Source organism: Cetorhinus maximus, chromosome 14 (genome assembly GCF_964194155.1).
Source record: "Cetorhinus maximus chromosome 14, sCetMax3.hap1.1, whole genome shotgun sequence".
Lineage (NCBI taxonomy): Eukaryota > Metazoa > Chordata > Chondrichthyes > Lamniformes > Cetorhinidae > Cetorhinus > Cetorhinus maximus.
This window is the reverse complement of record NC_135892.1, coordinates 113,513,622-113,539,058: the sequence shown is the minus strand read 5'-3', so window position 1 is coordinate 113,539,058 and position 25,437 is coordinate 113,513,622. Positions and strand designations below refer to the sequence as shown.

Genomic DNA, 25,437 nt, shown 5'->3' with positions numbered 1-25,437 from the left:
CTCTCCCCCACTCCCCACCCCCAACCTCCCAACCCTTTTTGGGCACCCGACATACTGGCTAAAGTTCTCCTGGATGCAACTTGAGAATTTTGCTCCTTCCCTACCTTGTCCTCTAAAACTATCCCAGTTAATATTTGGGTAGTTAAAATCCACCACAATTACTGTTTCATTATTCTTACACTTCTCTGAAATTTGATTACATATTTGATCCTCTGTGTCTCCCTGACTGTTTGGGGGCCTATAGCACACACCCAACAGCATGTTTGCCTTGTTTGTATTTTTTACTTCTACCCATATGGCCTCCTTTGATGATCCTTCGAAGATATCATCCCTCCTCACTGCCTGACCTTTTCAATTCCCCACCTAATTCCCTAAAGTCTGCGTGCAGGACCTCATTTCTCTTTCTTCCTATGTCATTGGTTACAACACAGACCATGACCTCTGGCTGTTCACCTTCCCCCTTCAGAATGCCTTGCAGCCGTTCTGTGACATCCTTGACCCTGGCACCCAGGAGGTAACGTATCACCCTGGAGTCACATCTACGGCCACGGAAGCGCCTGTCTACTCCCCTCACTAAGGAACTCCCTAACACTATTGCCCTTCCACACTTCTTCCTTCACCTCCACAACCCCCCCACCACCAACAACCCTATCAGCAGTTGGACCACCCACAGTGCCATGGCCTTGGCTCCAGTTAGACTCCACAGAGGAACCGTCACTCTCACCATTTTCCAAGACTGAAAAACGGTTTGTGAGCAGGATGCACTCTGGAAATTCCCTCATTCCCTGCCTGGTCCCCTGCTCTGTCTGGCAGTCACTCATTCCCTCTCTGCTTGCACATCTTTAAGCTGCGGGGTGACCACATCCTGAAATGTGATATCCATGAACCTCTCGGCCTTGTTAATGCACCGTAGTGCCCCTAGCTGCCGTTCCAAAAGCTGGAGTTCGTGTTGTTCCAGTCGGAAGCACCTCCTGTACACATGGTCATCCAGACCACCAGGAGCATCTAGGATTTCCCACAAATCGCAGGATGTGCAAATCATGGGACTAAGCTCCCCAGATATATCTTAACTAAATAGAATATGGACCCTTGCTATTATTTTACCTTTACTCCAACTTGAGTATAGACTGGATGCTAGATCCTCTAGATAGACTAGAGCCTCCAGGTGCTACTGACTACCTGTCCCAGGGTCCTCCTCTCGCACTCTCCTCTAGGAGCAAAGGAGGAATTCCTTCACTCAGAGGGTTGTGAATTTTTGGGATTCTCTAACCCAGAGGGCTGTGTCAGCTCAATCATTGAGCATCTTCAAGGCACAAATCAATAGATATCTGGATAGTAATGACATCAAGGATTAGGGGATAGTAGGAAAAATGGCATAAGAGGTAGATGATCAGCCATGATCTGTTGAAATGGCAGAGCAGGCTTGATGGGCTGAATGGCCTACTTCTGCTCCAATTTCTTATGTTCCTAATATGGTATCCCCTACACCATAAGCTGGAAATCTAAGTGCAGCATATTCACAAGTTCCCCTTTATCAACGTTACTTCTTACTTCCCCAAAGATCTCCAATAAATTAGTTAAACATAGTTTTTGTAAAAAGGGAAATCATGTTAACTCTGCCTGATTGCATTGAGATTTTCTAAGTGCCCCGCTATGTTAAGCTGACTGGTCTGTATTTTCCTACTCTCTGTCTCCCTCCTTTCTTGAATAGAGGAGTCACAGTTGCTATTTTGCAATCTGATTGGACCTTTGCAGAATCTAGGGAGTTTTGGAAAATTAAAACCAATGCATCTGCTATCTTAGCAGCCGCTTCTTTTAAGACTTTAGCATGAAGTCCATCAGGATCTGGGTACTTGTCAGCCTTTAGTTCTAATAATTTTCTTAGTACCTTTTCCCTAGTGATTGTAATTGTTTTAAGTTCCTCCTTCCCTTCACCTCATGATTCTCAATCTCTAGAGGACCAACACTCACTTTACTTTTTTTAAAAGTACATATAGAAACTTTTACTATCTGTTTTTATATTTCTAGCTAGTCTTCCCTTGCACTCTAATTTCTACCTGCTTATTAAGCTTTTAATCATTTTTGTTTTTCTTTATAGTCTGTCCAATCTTCTGACCTGCCATTCATTCTTGAAGAATTATATGCTTTTTCTTTGAATTTGTTAATGGCTTTAACTTCATTAGTTAGCCAAGGACAATGCATCCTTCCCTTAGAATCTTTCTTTTGCACAGGAATATATCTTTGCTGAGTATTCTAAAATATCTCCTTAAATGCCTGCCACTGTATCTCTAATGACCTATCCCTTAATCTATTTCCTTGTTCACTTCATGCAGCTGTCTTCATTCCCTCATAATTTCCCTTATTTGATTTTTTTTAAAAACACTAGTTGTAGACCCAGTCCTCTCTCCCTCAAAATGAATGTGAAATTCAATCAAACTGTGATCACTGCTACCTAGGGGCACCTTCAATAAGGTCATTAACTAACCCTGTCTATTGACATTACCAGACCTAATATTGCCTGCTCTCTGGTGCTAAAACCTGCTGCTCTAAGGAAATGAAAACATTTGATGAACTCATCATTTAGGCCACCTTGGACAATCTGATTCGACCAATCTATATGTAGGTTAAAATCACCCATGATTATCACCGTACCTTTCTCACAAGCCTCTATTATTTCTTCCTGTATCCCCGTCCCACCGTGTGGTTACTGTTATGGGCCTTTTAAACCACTCCTACAGGTAACTTCTCACTGTTACTATTTCTCATCTCTACCCAAACTGATTTCGACATCTTGATTACCAAAACTCAGGTTATTTCTTTCTGTGGTAGCAATGTCATCCTTAATTAATAGAGCCATCCCTCCACCTTTTCCTAGCTTCCTGTCCTTCCTAAATGTCATGTACCCTTGAATATTCAGGTCCCAATCTTTGTTATCCAGGGCAGGATTTTCCTGTCGGCAAGCGGGGGCTAAGGCCCACTCGCCGACGCGTAAAATGACACGTGGTGATGTCAGGTGGAACTTCCAACGTCACCGCGCCCCATTTAAAGTTTCCAGTAGGCAGGGGAGCAGTAAAATCAGCTGTGCGTTCGCCGACCTGTCAATGGCCAATTGAGACTTTTGACACAGTCATTTAGCTAATTAATGGACATGCCCGTCCAACCGTAAGGCTGGCGGGCAGGCCAGGAGCCCTGGTGGGAACTAGAAAAAGCATCAAACCTCATCCACGGGCAGGATGAGGTTTCATGTAGGTTTTTAAAAATTTTATTAAAGTTTTTGTAAAAATTATGGACATGTCCCAACTCATGTGACAGTGTCATATGAGGGGACATATCAGGAATTTTTTTTTCCTATTTTGTCACAGAATAGCCAATCTCCCTGAGGCAGCACTTAGGGAGCTCATAGCGCTTCCGTGCGGACGTCACGCTGGGCGGGCCTTAATTGTCATGCTGGGCGGGTCTTAATTGGCCCGCCCACGTAAAATGGCGCCACGCCCCCAATTGGGGGCTGTGATCGGAAGTGCGCCTGTGCGCACCCACCATTCAATTTCGCCCCCGACAGGGGGAACATCCTGCCCCATGTCTCTGTAAAGGCTATCAGATCATACATGTTTATTTCTATTTGTGCTGTCAATTCATCTGATTTGTTAGGAATGCTCCTTGCATTCAGATAAAGAGCCTTTAGTTTTGCTTTTCTATTATTTTTGGAATACCTAGCCTTACCTGCTGTTGTCTTTTTACTATTTTTGTAACTTCTAGTCTTATCTGCTGGTGCACCCTTCCTACCACATTCTGATTATCATTTCCCTTATTTCTACCTTGCTCTCTTGCCTTGTCTTCTATATTTAATTTATCACATCTTCCCAAACTTGATCCCTTGCCCCCACTCTTTTATTTAAAGTGCTCTCAACTGCCTTAGTTATATGACTCGCCAGAACACTGGTTCCAGCATGATTCAGGTGAAGTCAGTCCCAAGGGTACTGCTCCCATTTGCCCAGGGCAGAATTTTCCCCCCCATTGAGGGGGAAGTTCAGGAGCGACGCATGCAGGCGCATCTCCGATCGGCGCCCCCGATTGGGGGCACGCCGCCATTTCACGTAGGCGGGCCAATTTCGCATGCACGTGAAAGAGCGCACTCATCTCCTTGAGGCTAAGTGCTGCCTCAGGGAGATCGGCTCCAAATTTAAAAATGCTAAAAATAGAAAAATAAAATTTCCCTGACATATATCCCCTCATGTGACACTGTCACATGAGTTAGGACATGTCCATCACTTTCAGTTAAACTTTTATTAAATTTTTAAAAACCTACATGAAACCTCATCCTGCCTGTGGATGAGGTTTCATGCTTTCTCTGAAGCCTGCCAGGGCTCCCGGCCTGCCCGCCAACCTTAAGCTTGGACAGACAGGTCCTTTAGCTACTTCAATTGCTTTTAAAATGGCCTCAATTGGCCCTTGACAGCTCGGCGGGCGCACAGCTGATTTGGCTGAGCCCCCGCCGACCTGAAAATTGAAATGACGCGGGGTGACATCGGGAGTTCCGCCCAATATCATCCCGCGTCAGCATGCGCGTCCTACCACTCCCCCCCCACACGCTGACATCAGAAATCCTGCCCCCAGAATTACTGCCAGTGCCCCATTTCTCCCATACCAATCTTTGAGCCACACATTTAACTCTCTAATCTTATATCCTATGCCAATTTTCTCATGGCTCAGGTAGTAACCCAGAGCTTATTACCTTTGTGGTTCTGCTTTTTAATTTAATCCCTAGTTGCTCATGCTCCATCAGCAGAACCTCTTTCCTAGTTCTCCCTATTGTTATGACTGATGGAGTTGGTAAAGCAGAGTTATTTAAAAATCCCAGAGGGAAACTTGAAATAACTGTCATAACCTATAATTTTAAGTGTTATGTTTGAGATGCAACTCTAAATTCAGGAATCAGAACCCCAGTTCTCGAGGTTTTACAATGGCCCGCCCACATAAAATGGCAGCATGCCCCAGACTGGGGGAGCCGATCAGAAGCCCGCCCACTCCTGCACTACCCCCCCACCCCCTTGAAGGGGGGAAAATGTTCCCAAGGTGTCCTTTCTTCAAGGTACCTTTTTGGAGCAGCTGTAATTGGAAATCAAAAAAGGTGAATTTTCATAGTGCAACACCCTAACTTCAGAGAAAATGTAAACCTAACAGCATGGGAGAGGAGCCCCTATACGTCTTTCTCTCTCAGAGCAAAGAACACAATCTTTTTTTTTTGCAGTCCAATATTCATGTTATCATCACTTCTTTCTCACATACACCAATTGAAAGCTTTTGAAACACATTAAACAAGCAACAGATTTTAAACAACCAACTGATTTAAAACCACAAACAGAAACAGGCCACTAGAGGTTAAACAACCTTTAGGTGACACAGACACTGACTTGCAAACGCACAGAGAAATCAAAGAGACAAAAGACTCAGGTGCTCTCTCTCTCACTCAGTATCGGAGGAGAACAAACACAATTGGATTTAAAACACAAAAACAGGAACTGAATCCACTCATACACAGAAGGCTTCTTATACCATTCACACAGCATGTTAACTATGCTGTGGGTCTATCAACTTAATTTCTTACTTTCCACTAACCATTTTATTTAACCCTAATGTTTCTCTTATATCTCAACCTAACGCAAATAGCTGGACCATGGTCTTGTTGATAGAGCAGCTCATCTCTTCCTATCTCAGCAGTGTTGCCTGCCCATTTTCTCTTAAGTTCCAAATTACGTTGCATTTTTAAAAATTCATTCGTGGGATGTGGGCACAGTTGGCTAGGCCAGCATTTATTGTCCATCCTTCATTGCCTTTGTTCAGAGGGCATTTAAGAGGCAACCACATTGCTGTGGGTCTGGAGTCACATGTAGGCCATACCAGGTAAGGACAGCACATTTCCTTCCCTAAAGGACATTAGTGAACCAGATGGGTTTTTACAACAATTGACAATGGTTTCATGGTCATCATCACAGAATCACAGTGCAGAAGAGGACCGTCGGCCCATCGAGTCTGCACCAACACGTGAGAAACACCTGACCTACCTACCTAATCCCATTTACCAGCTCTTGTCCCAGAGCCTTGAATGTGATGTCATGCCAAGTACTCATCCAGGTACTTTTTAAAGGATGTGAGGCAACCTGCCTCCACCACCCTCCCAGGCAGTGCATTCCAGACCGTCACCACCCTCTGGGTAAAAAAGTTTTTCCTCACATCCCCCCTAAACCTCCTGCCCCTCACCTTGAACTTATGCCCCCTCGTGACTGACCCTTCAACTAAGGGGAACAGCTGCTCCCTATCCACCCTGTCCATTCCCCTCATAATCTTGTACACCTCAATCAGGTCGCCCCTCAGTCTTCTCTGCTCCAACGAAAACAACCCAAGTCTATCCAACCTCTCTTCATAACTTAAATGTTTCATCCCAGGCAACATCCTGGTGAATCTCCTCTGCACCCCCTCCAGTGCAATCACATCCTTAGAACCATAGAAAAGTTACAGCACAGAAGGAGGCCATTCAGCCCATCTTGTCCATGCCAGCCCGAGGACACCCAGGTGCCCTTTCTAATCCCACCTTCCTGCACCCAGCCCATAGCCCTGCAGCTTACAGCACTTTAGGTGCAGATCCAGGTACTTTTTAAAAGAGTTTAAAGTTTCTGTTTCTACCACCAACTTGGGCAGCGAATTCCAGACACCCACTACCCTCTGCGTAAAAAAGTTCTTCCTCATGTCTCCCCTACACCTTCTGCCACTTATCTTGAATCTATGTCCCCTGGTTCTAGAATTCTCCATCAAGGGAAACAATTTTATCCTGTCCAGTCTATCTGTTCCCCTCATAATTTTGTACACCTCAATCAAGTCACCTCTCAGCCTTCTTTGTTCTAAGGAAAATAACCCCACCCTATCCAATCTCTCCTCGTAGCTACACTTTTCTGACCCTGGCAACATTCTTGTAAACCTCCTCTGCACTCTCTCCAGAGCTATTACGTCCTTCCTGTAATGTGGTGACCAGAACTGCACACAATACTCCAGTTGTGGCCTCACCAGTGTTTTATACAATTCCAACATTATATCCTTACTTTTATATTCTATACCTCTGCCAATGAAGGACAGCATTCCATATGCCATATTCCATATGCCTTCTTTACAACCTTGTCTACTTTGAACTGCTGCCTTCAGGGACCTGTGTACATGTACGCCAAGATCTCTCATTTCATCTACCCCTCTTAGTATATTCCCATTTACTGTGTAATCCCTGTAATTGTTCGACCTCCCTCAATGTATGACCTCACACTTCTCTGTTAAAATCCATCTGCCACTTTACCGCCCACTCCACCAACCCATCTATATCGTTTTGGAGATTATGGCTATCCTCTACGCTATCCACTACTCGGCCAATCTTCGTGTCATCTGCAAATTTCCCAATTGTGCCCCCAACGTTCACGTCCAAATCGTTAATATATAACACAAACAGCAAGGGTCCCAACACCGAGCCCTGTGGAACACCACTTGAGACAACTTTCCATTCGCAAGGGCATCCATCAACCATTACCCTTTGTTTCCTGTTACAAAGCCAACCTTTTATCCAGTTTGCCACATTACCCTGAATCCCATGGGCTTTTACTTTCCTGATCAATCTGCCATGTGGGACCTTGTCAAATGCCTTGCTAAAATCCATCAACCCTTCTGGTCACTTCCTCAAAGAATTCAATCAAATTTGTGAGGCAAGACCTTCCTTTAACAAATCCATGCTGACCATCCCTGACTAGTCCATGCCTTTCCACATGACAGTTAATCCTATCTCTCAGGATTGATTCTACTAATTTGCTCACCACCGATGTAAAACTAACTGGCCTATAATTGTTTGGCATTTCCTTTGATCCCTTTTTAAACAATGGAACTACGTTTGCATTTCTCTAGTCCTCCGGTACCTCCCCTGTATCTAGTGAAGATTGGAAAATCATCCTCAGAGCATCTGCTATCTCCTCCCTGACTTCCTTCAGCAGCCTCGGAAACAATCCATCTGGCCCTGCTGACTTATCAACTTTCAAGGATTTCAACTCTTCGAGTACTTCCTCTCTCTTTATGACTATCCCGTCCAATATCTCGCAGTGTTCCTCCTGGACTACAATATCTACGTCCTCCTTTCCTTTGTAAGCACGGAGACAAAGGCCAGGATTTTCCCATCGGCGATTTGGGGGCGGGGCCCACTCGCCCAGGGGAAAATGATGTGGGATGACATTGGGAGGAACTCCCAACGTCATCCCGGTCCCTTTGAATTTTTAGGAAGGCGGGCGGACAGCGAAATTAGCTGTCCGCCTGCCGACCTGTCAGTGGCCAATTGAGGCCATTGACAGGCTAATTAAAGTAATTAAAGACCTGCCCGGCCAACATTAAGGCTGGCGGGCAGGCCAGGAACCCTAGCGGGCTCCAAATTATTCATGAAACTTCATCCACTGGTGGGATGAAGTTTCATGTCCGTTTTTAAAAAATTTAATAAAGTTTATGTGTTTTGTATTAACATGTCCCATCTCGTGTGACATTGTCACATGAGGGGGAGATGTTATTAATTTTTTAATGTATCTATTTTTAAACTTCACTTACCTGTCACGAATCTCCCTGAGACAGGACTTTGCCTCAGGGAGCAGTGCGCATGCACGAAAGAGCGCACTTTGACAGATGGAGAATCCCTCCCCACCGGAACAGGAAGCGCATAGCACTTCCTGTCGAGGACGCCGCTGGGCGGGCCTTATTTGGCCCGCCTGCTTAAAATGGCGACGGGCCCCATTTCAATGGCGGGTGTCAGCTGGCCGCCCGCCACCGAGCCGGTGGGGTCCACACGCCATCCGAGGGCAAGATTCTGCCCAAAACATTCATACAAAACCCTTCCCACAGCCTCTGCATCTACACACAAGATTCCATCTTCATCTCTGATAGGTCCCACTTTTTCCTTAACTAACCTTTTAGCATTAATGTATTGGTAAAACAGCTTTGGGTTATCTTTAACTTTACTTGCTCATCTTTTTTCATGCCCTCTCTTTGATTTCCTTTTTGACTTCGTCCCTGCACTTCCTATATTTATCTAGTGCTTAGTTCTTTGTACCTATCGTATGCTTTCTTTTTCTGTTTAATCTTCCCCCGTATTCCTCTAGACAACCAGGGGGTCTAGATTTGGCAGTACCACTCTTATTTTTGTAGAGGACATGTCTACTTTGTACAATTAGGATCTCGCTTTTTAGTGCTTCCCACTGGTTTTCCACTGTTTTATCCTCCAGCAGTGCTGTCCAGTCCACCTCAGTCAAGTCCCTTCTCATTTCTGCAAAATTTGCCTTCCTCCAGTTCAAGACTTTTACTCCTGCCTTATCTCTGTCCTTTTCCATGGTAATGCTAAATCTAACTGGCCTCACCAAGGTTCTATACAACTACAACATGACCTCCCTACTTTTGTAATCTATGCCTCAATTGACAAAGGCAAGTATCCCATATGCCTTTTTCACCACCCCACTAACATGCCCCTCTGCCTTCAGAGATCTGTGGACACACATGCCAAGGTCCCTTTGTTCCTCAGAACTTCCAAGTGCCATGCTATTCATTGAATACTTCCTTGTCAAATTACTCCTTCCAAAGTGTATCACCTCACACTTTTCAGGGTTAAATTCCATCTGCCACTTATCTGCCCGTTTGACCATCCCACTTATATCTTCCTGTAGCCCAAAACACTCGACCTCACTGTTAACCACCCAGCCAATCTTTGTGTCATCCACAAACTTACTAATCCTACCCCCCACATAGTCATCTATGTCGCTTATATAAATGACAAATAATAGGGGACCGAGCACAGATCCCTGTGGTACGCCACTGGACACTGGCTCCCAGTCACTGAAGCATCCTTCTGTCATCACACTCTGTCCCTTTCAACTAAGCCAATTTTGAATCCACCTTATCAAATTACCCTGTATCCCATGTGCATTTGCCTTCTTTATAAGTCTCCCATGTGGGACCTTGTCAAAGGCTTTGCTGAAATCCATATAAACTACATCAACTGTACTACCCTCGTCTACACACCTGGTCACCTCCTCAAAAAGTTCAATCCAATTTGTCAGGCATGACCTCCCTCTGACAAAGCCATGCTGACTATCCCTGATCAAACCTTGCCTCTCCAAGTGGAGATAGATACTCTCCTTCAGAACTTTCTCCAATAGTTTCCCTACCACTGACGTGAGACTCACTGGCCTGTAGTTCCCTGGCTTATCTCTACAACCCTTCTTAAATCGCAGAACCATATCAGCTGTTCTCCAGTCCTCTGGCACCTCCCCCGTGGCCAGAGAGGAATTAAAAATTCGGGTCAGAGCCCCTGATGATCTCCTCCCTTGTCTCCCTCAGCAGTCTGGGATACAAATCATCCAGACCTGGAGATTTGTCCACTTTTAAGCCTGCCAACACCTCCAATATCTTGTCACTCCCTATATCAATTTGCTTAAGAACCTCGCAGTCTCTCTCCCTGAGTTCGATACCTTCATCCTCATTCTCTTGGGTGAAGACGGACGTGAAGTATTCATTGAACACTCTAGCGATGTCCTCTGGTTCCACCCATAGATTGCCCCCTTGGTTCCTTTTGGGCCCTACTCATTCCCTGGTTATCCTCTTCCCATTGATATACTTATAGAATATCTTGGGATTTTCCCTACTTTTACCAGCCAGAGCTTTCTCATATCCCCTCTTTGCTCTCCTAATTGCTTTCTTAAGCTCCAACCTGTACTGTCTGTACTCCTCTAATGCCTCTGCTGATTTGCTTCCCTTGTACCTGCTAAAAGTCTCTCTTTTCCTTCTCATCGTATCCTGAATATCTCTGGTCATCCATGGTTCTCTGGGCTTGTTACTCCTTCCTATCACCCTAGAGGGAACATGTTGAGTCTGTACCCTCCCCATTTCCTTTTTGAACACTCCTCACTGTTCCTCTGTAGATTTGCCCACAAGTAGCTGTTCCCAGTCTACCTTGGCAAGATCCTGCTTTATTTTACTAAAATCCACTCTCCCCCAATCCAAAACATTTTTTTGCAACTTGTTGGTTTCTTTGTCCATAACAAACTTAAACTGTACCATGTTGTGGTCGCTATCACTAAAATGCTCGCCCACCACCACCTCAGCCACCTGTATGGCTTTATTCCCCAGAATTAGGTCCAGCAATGCACATATTGACCTAAAAAGTTCTCCAGTACATATTTCAAGAAATCCACTCCACCCAAGCCCTTAACACTATGTCTATCCCAATTAATGTTGGGAAAGTTGAAATCACCTAATATAGTTACCCTATTGTTATTGTTTTTACACACCTCCACAAATTGTGCACATATTCGCTCCTCAATTTCCCGCTGACTATCTGGGGGTCTATAATAAGCACTTAATAATGTGGTTGGCCCTTTTTTATTCTTAAGCCCTACCCACAAAGCTTCATTCAATGCCCACTCCAAGATATCATCGCTCCTTACTGCAGTAACTGACTCCTTAACTAATAATGCAATGCCTCCTCCTCTTTTACCCCCTCCCCTGTCTCGCCTGAAGATTCTACATCCCGGAATGTTGAGCTGCCAATCCTGCCCTTCCCTCAACCACGTCTCAGCGATGGCTACTATATCACAATTCCACGTGTCAATTCTCACCCTGAACTCATCCGTTTTACCTGTAATACTCCTGGCATTAAAGTAGAGGTCATCCAGCCTTGCCTTACTCCCTTGAAGCTTATTGCAGCTGTACTCCCTCTGACTTGATTGTTTTACTGTATTATGATGTGTCCCTATTCTGTTAACATTCTGTGTCCCCTCCCCCTGCCGAATTAGTTTAAACTCCTCCCAACAGCACTAGCAAACCCGCCCGCAAGGATGTTAGTCCCGCTCTGGTTCAGATGTAGACCGTCCCGCTGGTACAGATCCCACCTTCCCCAGAAACAGTCCCAGTGATCCAGGAATCTAAAACCTCCTCCTGCACCAACTCTTAAACCACATATTCATCTGTGCTATTCTCCTATTTCTGAGCTCGCTAGCACATGGCACTGGGAGTAATCCAAAGATTACAACCCGAGAGGTCTTGCTTTTTAGTCTACTGCCTAACCCCCTGAATTCTTGATGCAAGACCTCATCCCTCTTTCTACCTATATCATCAGTACCAACATGTACCATGACCTCTGTCTTATCACCCTCCCCCTTCAGGATGCCCTGCAGCCGTTCAGTGACATCCCGGACCCTGGCACCAGGGAGGCAACATACCATCCTGGAGTCACGTTGACGGCCACAGTAGCACCTATCTGTTCCCCTGACTATAGTATACCCTATTACTATTGCTCTTCCTCCCTTCCTCCCCTCCTGTACAGGTAGGCTGCTTGTGGTGCCAAAAGCTTGGCTCTGTCTGCACTCCCTAGAGGAACCAGCGCCCTCATCAGCCTCCAAAACGGAATCATTAGACTTTTAATTCCAGGTTTTTATTGAATTCAAATTCCTGGATCCCCAGAGCATTACTCTGGATTACTAGTCGTGACAATATTACTGCACCATCGCCTCCCCCGTGTGCTGCATTTTTTATTCTCCGACTCCCGAAAAACTTTGCCACATTTCTCAGCACAATAAGCTGTTCTAACCAAAAGGTTTGTTACCTTTTCAGCTCTTAGCTTTTTCTCCTCCATCCAATTTTGGACGAACACAGCTTCTTCAAAAGGATCCCTGTCCCCCTCCTCCAGGGACTGAGTGAGCAGTGTCTGGACCTCTTAGCGGGAGCGGGGAGGGTTCAATTGAAGGGAAGTTTACAAAATCAAAAAGAAACAAGACAGCAGAGTTGCAGGGTAGTGAAGAGGTGAATGATAATCAAAGTGTGACAGGAAGGAGCAGAAAATATAAGCAGAATAGTGCAGCAGAAATTAGAATGAGAATGAATAATAATGGTAAAATGTTGAAGCTTTTAAGGTTCTTTATCTGAAATCACGCAGCATTTGTAACAAGATAGATGAGTTGACGGCACAAAAAGAAGTAAATGAATATGACTTGATAACTGTTACAGAGACATGATTGCAGGGTGACTAAGACTGGGAACTCAGTACTCAAGGGTATTTGACATTCTGGGAAAAATAGGCAAAAAGGAAAAGGAGGTGGGGTAGCTTTGCTAATAAAGGAGGGTATCAGTGCATTGGTGAGGAGTGTTATAGGGTCAATAGATAATGATGTAGAATCAGTTTGGGTGGAAATAAGGAATAGCAAGTGGAAGAAGTCATGAGTGGGAGTCGTCTATAGGCCCGTGAAGAATTGCCTCACTCTAGGACAAAGCATAAATCAGGAAATAATGGAGGCATGTAAGAAGGGCACTACAATTGTCATGGATGATTTTAACCTGCATATTGACTGGACAAATCAGATTGGCAGGGGTAACATGGAAGACTAATCTGTAGAGTCCATCAGGGATTGTTTCTTAGAGCAATATGTTGCAGAAGCTAGCTGGGAACAGGCTATTTTAGGTTTAGTAAGGTGTAATGAGATGGGATTAATAAGAGATATTGTAGTTAAGGATCCTCTAGGGGATATGGATAACAACATGATAGAATTTCAAATTCAGTTTGAGGGCGAGCAACTCTGGTCTCAAACCAGTTTCTTCAACTTAAATAAGGACAATTACAGAGGTATGAAGAAAGAGTTGTCTAAAGCAGGATGGGAGAATAGACTAAGGGGAAGGTCAGTGGATGAGCAGTGGCAGACATTTAAGCAGATATTTCATAACACTCAGCAAAAATTTATCCCGGTCAAAAAGAAGGACTCGATGAGAAGGATAAACTATCCGTGGTTAACAAAGGTGGTCAGGGAGAGTATCCAATCAAAAACTAAGGCATACAAAAGTGGCAAAAACTAGTGATAGGCCAGAGGATTGGGAATTTTTTAGGAACCAGCAGTGGATGACTAAAATGCTAATAAAGAGGGAGAAAATTGATTCTGAAAGTAAATTGGCAAGAAATATAAAAACAAACAGCAAGACCATCTATGGGTATATAAAAAAGAGAATGGCTAAAGTGAGCGTGGGACCCTTGGAGGGTGCGACTGGAGAATTGATAACAGGGAAATGGCAGATAATTTAAATCAATATTTTTCATCGGTCTTCACGATGGAGGGCACTATAAACATCCCAAAGATATCAGATAAGCAAGGAGCTAATGGGAGGAAGGATCTTGTAATAGTCTCTATCACGAGGAACAAAGCATTTGATAAACTAAAGGCAGACAAGTCACCAGGACCTGCATCCAAGGGTTTTAAAGGAAGTGGCTGCAGAGATAGTGGAGGCATTGGTTGAAATATTCCAGAACTCACTGGATTCCAGGAGGGTCCCAGCGGATTGGAAAACCGCTAATGTGATGCCCCTGTTCAAGAAGGGAGGGAGACAAAACGGAAACTATAAGCCAGTCAGCCTAACATCTGTTGTTGGGAAAATGCTAAAGTCCCTTTATTAAGGAAGAAATAGCAGGACACTTAGAAAAGATTAACACAATCAAACAGAGTCAACATGGTTTTGTGAAAGGGAAATCATATTTGACAAAATTTGCTGGAGTTCTTTGAGGATATAACAAGCAGAGTTGATAAAGGGGAACCAGTACATGTTGTGTATTTGGATTTCCAGAAGACATTCAGTAAGGTGCCACATAAAAGGTTATTGCACAAGATAGGAGCTCACAGTATTGGGGGTAATGTACTAGCATGAATTGAGGATTGGTTAACACACCAAAACAGAGTCGGGATTAATGGGTCTTTTTCAGGTTGAAAAGACGTAACTAGTGAAGTGCCACAAGGATCAGTCCTAGGGCATCAATTATTTACCGTCTCTATTAATGACTTGGAGGAGGGGACAGAGTGTAATGTATCCAAATTTGCTGATGATACAAAAATATGAGCGGGCATGTTGTGATGAGGACATAAGGAATCTGCAAGGGGATATAGATAGATTGAGTGAGTGAGCAAAAACTTGGCAGGTGGAGTTTAACGTAGGAAAGTGTGAAGCCACGCACTTTGGTAGGAAGAATCAAAAGTCAGACTATTATTTAAATGGGCAGAGACTCCAAAATAGTGTAGCACAGAGGGATGTGGGTGTGCATGAAACACAAAGTTAGCATGCAGATGCAGCAAGTAATTAAGAAGGCAAATAGAATTTTGGCCTGTTTTGCTCGGGGGTTGGAGTTTAAAAATAGGGAAATCTTGTTACAACTGTACAGGTGTAACCTCACCAACACCCTGGAGTACTGTGTAGTTTTGATCCCTGTATTTAAGAAAAGATATACTGGCATCGGAGGCTATTCAAAAGAAATTCACTGGGCTGATTCCTGTGATGAAGGGATTGACTTATCAAGAATGGCTAAACAGGTTAGGCCTTTATTCATTGGGGTTTAGAAGAATGAGGAGTACAAGATTCTGAGGCGGCTTGACAGGGTTGATGTTGAGAAGCTGTTTCCACTAGTGGGGTATCTCAAAATAGGGGACATAGTTACAGAATAAGGGGATACTCATTTGAAACTGAGACGTGGAGGCATTTCTGAGGGTAGTGAATGACTGGGCTTCTCCACCTCAGAGTTGTGGAGACTGGATCACTGAAAGTATTTAAAGAGGATGTAGATAGGTTTTTGAAATATCAGGGAGTTGAGGGCTATGAGGAGCTGGCAAATCAGCCATGATCTTATTGAATGGCGGGGCAGGCTTGAGGGGCCGAATGGCCTACTCCTGCTCTTATTTCTTAAGTTCTTACTTCAAAAGGAATCTTGTCCCTTTTTCATTCCTTTACCAAATGGTAAGCTGCCTTTCTACCCTCACACTTAGGCCAAGATATTTCCTATAGCAGGAGGGGGCAGGTGCAGAGCTGATCACTGCCCACAATCAGCTCCGCACCGCCATTTTATGCAAGCCTGCCCAGTGTAATACGTGACCGGTAGCGCTCAGCGCTACCTGGGCAGAGGGAGGAGGAGGAGGGAGAATCAGGGCCTGCGCTCTTTTGCGCATGCGCGTGAAAGAGTGCAGCAATCTCTGAGGAACGGAGCTGCCTTGGGGAGATTGAATCGATGTTTAAAAAAATAAATGAAAGGTTTAAAAATTTAATTAAACATGTCCCTCATGTGACTGTCACATGAGTGGGGACATGCTTTTATATTTATGAAAATTAATTTATTTATTCAATAAAAGCTTCAGAAACCTCATCCCGCTCATGGATGAGGTTTCCTCAAAAATGCGAAGGCCGCTTGGGCTTTCTGCCTGCCCGCCAACCTTAAGGTTGGACAGGCAGCGTTCGCAAATGGCTCAATTGATTTCTTAATGGCCTTAATAGGCCGTTTACATTTCGGCAGGCGTATAGCCGACTCTGGCACATGCCTGCTGAACGAAATATCGCGATGGCGCACAGTGACGTCGGGTCGCACGCCTGATCCTCTGAATTAGCTAATTAGCTTGCCCGACGTCATCACACGTCACTTTACGTTTGAGCAATTCAGGTGCACGCCTGCCCACTTAGTGAAAAATCCTGCCCTGAGAGTAGACTGATGGGGCAATAATTGCCTTGGTTTGATTTGTCCTGCTTTTTGTGGACAGGACATACCTGGCAATTTTCCAGGCAATTGCTGGGTAGATGCCAGTGTTGTAGTTGTACTGGAGCAGCTTGGCTAGGGGTGTGGCAAGTTCTGAAGCACAAGTCTTCAGTACTACTGCCAGAATATTGTCAGGCCCATAGCCTTGTTGCTGTGTATACCCTCTTTTCACAACTTCCTTTAACTGCTGCATACAATCCATTCAAGAAAAAAGAACTAGTAAGGATTCAGTCAGACTCCAACTTGTCAGGAGGATCTGCCACACATCAGGAAGTCCCGATTTACTGACATGCGCTGACTGCATCTGACATGAAGTCAGCAATGTAGAGGTATCACAGAATTTGTCTCTTTAATGCTAAGTAGACAAATAATGTGTGCTTACTACATCTGTTTCCCTTGCAGAAGAAAAGTTAATCATTATGGAAGTCAAGCGATGTGAAACTGCAATTACCACGAGGAATGCCTTCAAGGACATCACTAAAGCTTCTGATGTGAGGAAAGACACTGAATTACTCTTAAAGCCGTACAGTAACTGGGAACAGTTCTTGATGCCTGGCCCACTTTCTGTAGCCATTTTAGGGGAAATTATTTTCCTTTCAGCTGGAGAAGACTTTGAAATAGACAAGGAGACACCTATTGGCGGATTTAAGTATTTGAAATATCCCAAATCTTTCCGTGCTTCTTTGGTGCAAGTAAGCAATCAGGGCTGGGAGGCTTTTCAGGAAGCTCACAAGAATATGGATCAAATCCGGCTTCACACTTTGACAGTTCCAATTGACATGAAGGATGCCATGAAGTTTATCATGCAGGATAATCCTGAGATCACTAAGGAATTTCTCCCGATCCATCTGAGCAACATCAAATCCTCCGCTGATCAATGCTTGAAACTTGCAGAAGGTGTGGAGGAGAAGTTCAACTTGGTCATCCTTCTGATCAATGAATTACTGGAGGCGTGTACAAGTTCGAAAGGAAAATATGAGGAAGAATTACACCATATAAAAATCAAAAAAGAAATTGTTGAAATGCGGGAAAAATCAACAAAAGATGCAAAAGCAAAAGCTGAAGAGTATCACAAAGAAATGGAGAAACAGGTAAAGAAAGCACAGAAAGATTATGAAGCTACAATGGATTCCATACCTGTTGGCTGGAATGCTGTGGCAATGCATATTGTAGGATCAATAGCCAGTGGTGTCACTTCACTTATCTCTGGAAAATTTATCACCTCAGTGATCAAAGAATTTAAAGATAATGGTAAAGGAGCCAAATCCAAGGATACTGGAGAATCTCGCAACAATGTTATATGTAAATCAGACACTCTACAATGTTTAATATCAATACTTCTGTCTTTCCTGGACAAAGATTACAACATTGATGAGCAGAAACTAGAGAATACGGAGGAAAGAAGAGAGCTCACAAACTTTTGTAAACAGAATTTGAAGAACTTGCAGCAAGAAACTGAAAATGTAGAAAATTGCAAGGAGAAGGATGACACTCTTGAGATCTGCAAAGCAGCAATTGAAATATGTGAGAAGCTGGAAACTTTGGCAAATTCCAAGCCACCTGATGCAAAGGCGATGGAAAAGCTGGCTAAGAAGATAAATCAAGTGAACCTGAAATCAATGAAATTTGCCTCTTACTGCAAGGCATCTACTGGATCCATGGGTGTAACTGCTACTCCACCACACATGGCTAGAGCTCAGTCAAAAGAGGATAACAGTGGTCTGGGAATAGTCACAGACAATGCCAGATTTAAGGTGGAACAATCCTCAGCACAGCTTCGAACTTCACAAGAGATGTATGAGAAAAGCTTTGAAAATATGAAGAAGAGCAATAAAGAGCTTGAAGAGATTCTGGAAACACTGAGAAACTGTGAGGTACAGGAAATTAATTTTGATAAAACTGTGGAGATGCTCCTGAAAGGATTGGATGCATTAGGTCGTGTGAAAGAACAATGGGGTAAGATGGTCCTCTTCTTCACCATGATGTCAAACCTGATTAAGACCTGCCTGGGTAAATCACTTAACAATTTCATTAAATACAGTGAAAAGCCTTTGCAAACTTCCAGCTATTCACACAACAGTTTCCTACAAGACCTGCTGTACATACAGGCCTCTCAAGCCACCAATATTGCAAGTCTTGTTCACATGATTTCTGAAACTTATGTTCAGGTCTCTACCCAACATTTGATGGATCGTGTCAATAGTTTGGGGAAACTAATGGGATTAGATCCAAACAGAGACAAAGTTAAATTTGAAGAAGAACATAAGAAGTTTGGAGCAGACTGCAAGGCAGCTTCGAAAGCTATTGAGGATCTTGTTAAAAAGAACAAGGAGGATTATGAAAAGCATGCACAGAAGAGAATAGAAACAATTAACAGTGTGAAAGACTTGCTCCCACCAGCCACTTTGGAGGAAATCAAAGAACTTGAAGATATTGTTGAAATAGGTACTCGAGCTGCGATTAAAGAAATGACAGAAGAAGATGAGGATCAATATGTCTAAGAACTGCTATTACCCTGCCACCCCTCAACACCACACCGCTATCCCATCCCACCCCTCGCTAAGGATTACTGTATTCCATTTGGAACCTCATGTGAGACTACAGAGGTTAAATTGATGCTGCCATAATTGACATTTAGAAATGATTGGGTGAATTTCTGCTTGTAATTAAGACAGGAGCTTACAGGGGAACAAGATCTCAAAGTGATTAAGGTTATTCAGCTCATCTCAGTTAATTCTTCGAGCCCTCACTGCAGCATTCGATTAGTTTTGTTAAATATTCTCAGATTCCAACTCCACTACTTTTTGCAGAAGTCGATTCCATGTACTGATCACTCTTAAGAACTTCCTGATACCCAAATTTTAAGCTAAATTGCATTTCTTTGCTTAAATTTGTTTCTGTAACAAAGCTTAGATTTTTTTACACTAGCTACTAGTTTGGGTTCAGCATCATAAACATACCTTGCATCCTTTAACATAGGGGCTGCACCCTTTTTCTGCCTAATATCGAGATGAACAATAGCATGGCAACCAAGGGACCCTTGCTCTGTGTATTGGTCAATGGAATGTAACTGTGCCAGTACATGAATCCTCCATCAACACACAGTGGACCAGATAATACACTTACCAAAACAAAAACAGAATTACCTGGAAAAACTCAGCAGGTCTGGCAGCATCGGTGGAGAAGAAAAGAGTCGACGTTTCGAGTCCTCACGACCCTTCAACAGTTCTGTAACATGCAACATGTAACATAATGTAACATACCATGTGATGCTATATGCAAATAATGCCACTTATTGGCTTAATTTCTGTGTCTCAATTTGGCAAGTGTTTTAAAAACAAAAACTACTGCGGATGCAGTTCTGTTGAAGGGTCGTGAGGACTCAAAACGTCGACTCTTTCCTTCTCCACCGATGCTGCCAGACCTACTGAGTTTTTCCAGGTAATTCTGTTTTTGTTTTGGATTTCCAGCATCCGCAGTAGTTTTTTGTTTTTAAAACACTTGCCAAATTGAGACACAGAAATTAAGCCAATAAGTGGCATTATTTGCATATAGCATCACATGGTATGTTACATTTTTCTCTGCACTCCTCCAATATAGAAAGCAATCAAAATACAATTTGCTTTCTCTCTAAACATGGATCTAGAGCAGAAAATCACTTTCTCATTTCCCTCACTTCCCTCTTCCTGGTTAACCTGCTTTAGGCTTTAAAACACAGGAAGCATTTTCCCTTCTGGCTGCAAAGCTCACACAAGCTCCAACAACAGTGCATTCTCTCTCCAAGCACTGCTGCATTGTGGTGAACCTTCAGCAGAGCTGGGTGTGCTCCAGAACCGATAAAATTAATGGCAAAACTTTAGGAAAAAAGAATCAAACCTGAAGTTTCAGGCAGAGAGTGCTCCCTTGCTTCATGTTACCATGCTGGGTTCTAAGCATTCTCATTCATCAGTTTTTCAATACTCTGCTATTGACTTCATACTTATTATTTTGTTGAGAGTGATAGTAGATTGCATATTTACTGTACAACTTTAACTGCAACAGTTACAATTTGCTTCATTTTACATATGTTAATCATGTCTTCATCTAAACTAGGATGATTCAAGCTTTAATCTCCAGGGGTCACATGGGTGTGTGCCTTGGTGCCTCAAAGATTACATATAAAACTTAAATCCACGCCTTTATTAGATTACATATTTTACGTTTTCAGTTATCAGGTTCGCTTCACCTGGCGAACGCTAGTGTTAAACCCTTGATATTAACGTATTAGTTGGTGCTTGAAACTACATAGGCACAGAGACCGATTAACCGAACAAACACTGGTGGTTTATCAGACTTAAGAACAGAGCACTAACAATATGTGCGCTACTTCAATCACCTCCAGGTCTAGGCTTCCTGTTACCCACATAGCCCGTGCTGTGTAGTGATTGGTCAATACAATCACATGGTCAATTAAATACATTCACTTAAAGGTGCGTAGCACTCAACTTTACCACAACATATATCTTAAATTCCTGATACAGAAAGATCTTGGTGTTTTGACTAAGTATTTATCCACCAGTGTGGCAACAATGCTAAGAACAATTGTAGTCAAACCTGAGAATAAGGAGGGTCTTTGAAGGTTGATTTGGTAATGACCATGTGACCCCAGGACTAGCCTTGTGCAAGATGCAATGTTGTAATGCTTATTATGATCAAGAATATGTAATTTTTAGCATCTACTTTTCAATAAACAAGCTTGGTTTTGGAGTCTTGCATTGTTTCTCATATTTGAGTCATTTATTAAACTGGGGACAACCAAGAATCAAAACTGCAATATATTTAGAAAATAATTAATTTTAATGTTTCCAAGGCAATTATGCCAACAACAGTTAGAAAAAGCATTAAACCTATCACTTGTGGTAAAATAAGTTGCTTAAATTACATTCCAATTTTGCCCAGTAGGTTTTTGTTTATTCTTTCATGGGATATGGGCATCATTGGCAAGGCCAGCATTTGTTGCCCATCCCAAATTGTCCTTTGTTATGACCCAGCAGTTGGTAAAAGCTGAGTTATTTAAAATCCCTGAGGGAAACTTTAAACAACTGTCATAATCTATATTTTCAATTGGTATGTTTTGAGCTGCAGCTTTAAATTCAGGAGTAAGACCACCAAGTCTTGAGAGTTTTTTATATCAAACTAAATGAGACATTTATTAATGTACAACAAATTAAACACATTCGCATTACTACTATCTTAACTTTTTAACAAATTCCCAAATTAATCTCCACTAAGGCAACAATAACCAGTAGACTTAAACAGACATCATGCAAAGCATTTTCACCTTACAAATTCAAAATTAGGTTCCTTTGCAGACAGTTGTAGGCTTGCAGCTGCTTAGATATTATATACCTCTGCCCTGCACACACAAACTCCTTTCTGTTTTACCCAGCCTTTCCCTTTGAATGCAAATTGTCATTGTATCACCAGGGCCTTTGAACTCCAGTGCTTCTAACAATAGAACTCCTTTCATAGAACCAATTTTATTCATAATATAAACATATTGCTTGGTGTCTCCTAGCTAGGTGCAAGACTTTACCCCCAGTCTTTGAATGGCTTATTCAGCAAAATGCAAATGTACGCTTTACCTTACTGTTTACATCTCAAAGCTACTATACATCAAAGCACCCAGACGAGCTGGCTTTAATCCAATTAAAACACAGACACAAATCCACAGACACAGAGCCTACTACAAGTCCAATTTAAAATAATTTCCTATAATATTATATACATCAATATCTCTTTACAACACCTTGAACGGAGTGACTTGCTACAGCATTACTGGTAATGATGGCAGATGGGTTTTTACGGCAATTGATGATAGTTTCATGGTGACCATTACTGAGACTAGCTTTATATTCCATATTTATGACAAAAATTCAAAATCCACCAGCTACTGTAGTGGGATTTGAACAAATTTCCCCAGAATATTAGTCTGTTCCTGTGGATTAGTAATCCAATGACATTACCACTATGCCACCTTCTCCCCTAAGTTAGCAGATGAATAGAAGGGCAGAGGGACTGATGAGGTAGTGAATGACAATAGTGCTCAGTGGGCTGGCTAAAAGTTTACTTGTCATCAAAACTACTGAATCTGATTGAAGCTGTTGCCAATTGTACAATTGAAGGTACACTTGCCAACACTTCATGATTGCCCTGAAGTTTCCAGCAATAAAAAACTAAACTCCTAAGACATTGCCCAGGAGAAAAATCAGGGACATTAAAATGTCGGACAAGGAAAAAAAATGGTTGTTTATCCAACAGACAAGAAGCATTCAAATGGGTAAGAAAGATTCTGTTCATTTTCCTGTTGTGAATAGGTGGCGTATTGTGAGGATGGACAGGTAAAGTGACCACTGATGAGTGTTTGTTAGTGGGGCAGTTAGCAGCATGAGGTCATGTGATGACACCTCTGGGAATAAGTCCATTCGGAGTTAGAAAATCTAGTTGAAGGTCTCTCCAATGCAACAGATTAGGCTGGAGATGATGATACGATCTTAGACTACCTCAATGGTAAAAGATGGGCAGATAAGTTGTGTCTGCTGTGATGTGCTTCAGTAGCTTTGATGTGTGTAGGTCTATGTACAGGGGTAATAGCAGATCCAAATAGCCTGCCAGTGACTCTGTCTCAAATCATTCCCAGGCAAACTCTCCTCAGCCTCAAAATCTCTGAGGGCATAAGAGATGAATGCTCATCGCAACAGTTTCAGATGTTTAGGATCAGAAAAAGTTTCCTGAAATATTACAAGATGAGAAAAAAGCAAACAGATAATAAAAACGTGCAAAAAGCAAGTTTTTTAAAATTGCACCAAACAGAAAAATAGCAAAGCCAAATATCTCACACTCTTCCACAAAACAGCACAATGAATCTTTTAGAATATAGCTGTCAAAACCTGAGAAAGGGATTCTCAGATATTTCAATTTCAGATAATCTGATAATAATGTTGATGCGTTTCCTGTGTCATCACCAGAAAAAGGATGTATAAAACTTGTAAGTGTTTTATTTATTATGGGGAACTAAATAAGTAAAAGCAGTGATGTGTGAGGTCAGCACGCTGATGGAGGGCCTGACTTCTTCAGGATAATACTCAAATCCTGAATCAATGACAGTAAGCCAAGAGTCCTGTATGGAACAATTTCTGACAACATTTCTGCAATGCCTTTCATAACCTCATAACATATCCTGCAGCCAGCATCGCAGTGAAGCAGTCTGGGAAGAGTGTCCTGCAGTCAGCATCGCAGTGAAGCAGTCTGGGAAGAGTGTCCTGCAGTCAGCATCACAGTGAAGCAGTCTGGGAAGAGTGTCCTGCAGTCAGCATTGCGGTGAAGCAGTCTGGGAAGTGACGTCAGCACAAAGTTGAGAGCTGATTACTGAGTAGTGGGTAAGTGTTTTTCTCCAGTTTAAAATACATTAAGGTAAGGTAAATGTTCTAGTTTTTATCGAAGTACATAAATAATTTAAATTTTACTGTATTTAACTTAAAGTAAGGGTTTTTATTCAACTAGAGGCATGGCAGGGCAGCTCAGTCCCATGTTGTGTACCGCCTATAACACATGGGAAGTCCTAGATGCTCCTTGCACTCTGACCAACTACGTGTGCAGGAAGTGCCACCAGCTGCAGCTATTTGAGCTCCAGTTTTGGAGCTTGAGTGGCAGCTGGAGGCACTGAGGTGCATTGCGAGGCTGAGAGTTTCGTGGATAGCATGTTTTTAGATGTGGTCACCCCACAGCTTACGGACGTGCAGACAGAGAGGGAATGGGTGACCATCAGTCAGAAGAAAGGTGTCAGGCAGGTAGTCAGGAAATCCCCTGGGTGCATCTCGCTTGCGAACAGTTCTTCTGTGTTGGAAAACGGTGAGAGTGACGGTTCCTCTGGGGAGTGCAGCCACACTCATGGCACTGTGAGTAGCTCAGTTGCACAGTGGGGGAGGAAAAAGAGGGGAAGAGCAATAGTGGTAGGAGACTCGATAATAAGGGGAATAGACAGGCATTTCTGCAGCCCTAAACGTGACTCCAGGATGATATGTTGCCTCCCTGATGCCAGGGTCAAGGATGTCACTGAACGGCTGCAGGGCATTCTAAAGGGGGAGGGCAAACAGACAGAGATCGTGGTAGACATTGGTACCAACGACATTGGTAGAAAGCGGGTTGAGGTCCTGCAAGCAGAATTTAGGGAGCTAGGAAACCGATTTAAAAAACAAGAGTTCAAACGTAGTAACCTCTGGATTACTTCTGGTGTCACGCACTAGTGAGTACAGAAATAGGAGGTTAGTCCAGATGAATGCATGGCTGGAGAGATGGTGCAGGAGGGAGGGCTTTAGATTTCTGGGACATTGGGACTGTTTCTGGGGGCAGTGGGACCTGTACAAAGTGGATGGGTTGCACCTGAACCAGAATGGGACCAACGTCCTTGCGGGGAGGTTTGCTCGTGCTGTTGGGGAGGGTTTAAACTAACTTGGCATGGGTATGGGATCTTGAGAGGAGGTTCAACAGGGGGAGATGCACAGCCAAAATTAGACAGAGCAAGTGAGTCTGGAAGACAAGGAAATTATAGGCCAGTTAAGGCACAAGGGAGTTTGGCAAGGTTGGATGGTACTTATTTTAATGCAAGGAGTCTGATGAATAAGGCAGGTGAGTTGAGGGCACAAATTAACACATGGAAGTATGATGCAATTGCTGTCACAGAAATATAGTTGAGAGAGGGGCAGGATTGGCAGCTCAATATTCCAGGATATAGGGTCTTCAGGAGAGACAGGGAAGGAAGTAAAGGAGGAGTGGGTATCGCAATATTGATC

At 43.1% G+C, this 25,437-nt stretch overlaps 1 protein-coding gene across 4 annotated transcripts in view; it reads left to right on the top strand.

The window, feature by feature from the left end:
- The window catches only part of LOC144689976 (uncharacterized), a 141,853-nt gene extending 122,123 nt beyond the window's left edge, over positions 1 to 19,730 (top strand). For all 4 annotated transcript variants that reach the window (XM_078557511.1, XM_078557512.1, XM_078557510.1 and 1 more), the window contains one exon: positions 17,009 to 19,730. In XM_078557511.1, coding sequence (XP_078413637.1) covers positions 17,009 to 19,107 — 2,099 coding nt within the window. In that variant the 3' untranslated portion in view covers positions 19,108 to 19,730. The remainder of the gene's footprint in view (positions 1 to 17,008) is intronic.
- The last annotated feature ends 5,707 nt before the right edge of the window (positions 19,731 to 25,437 follow it).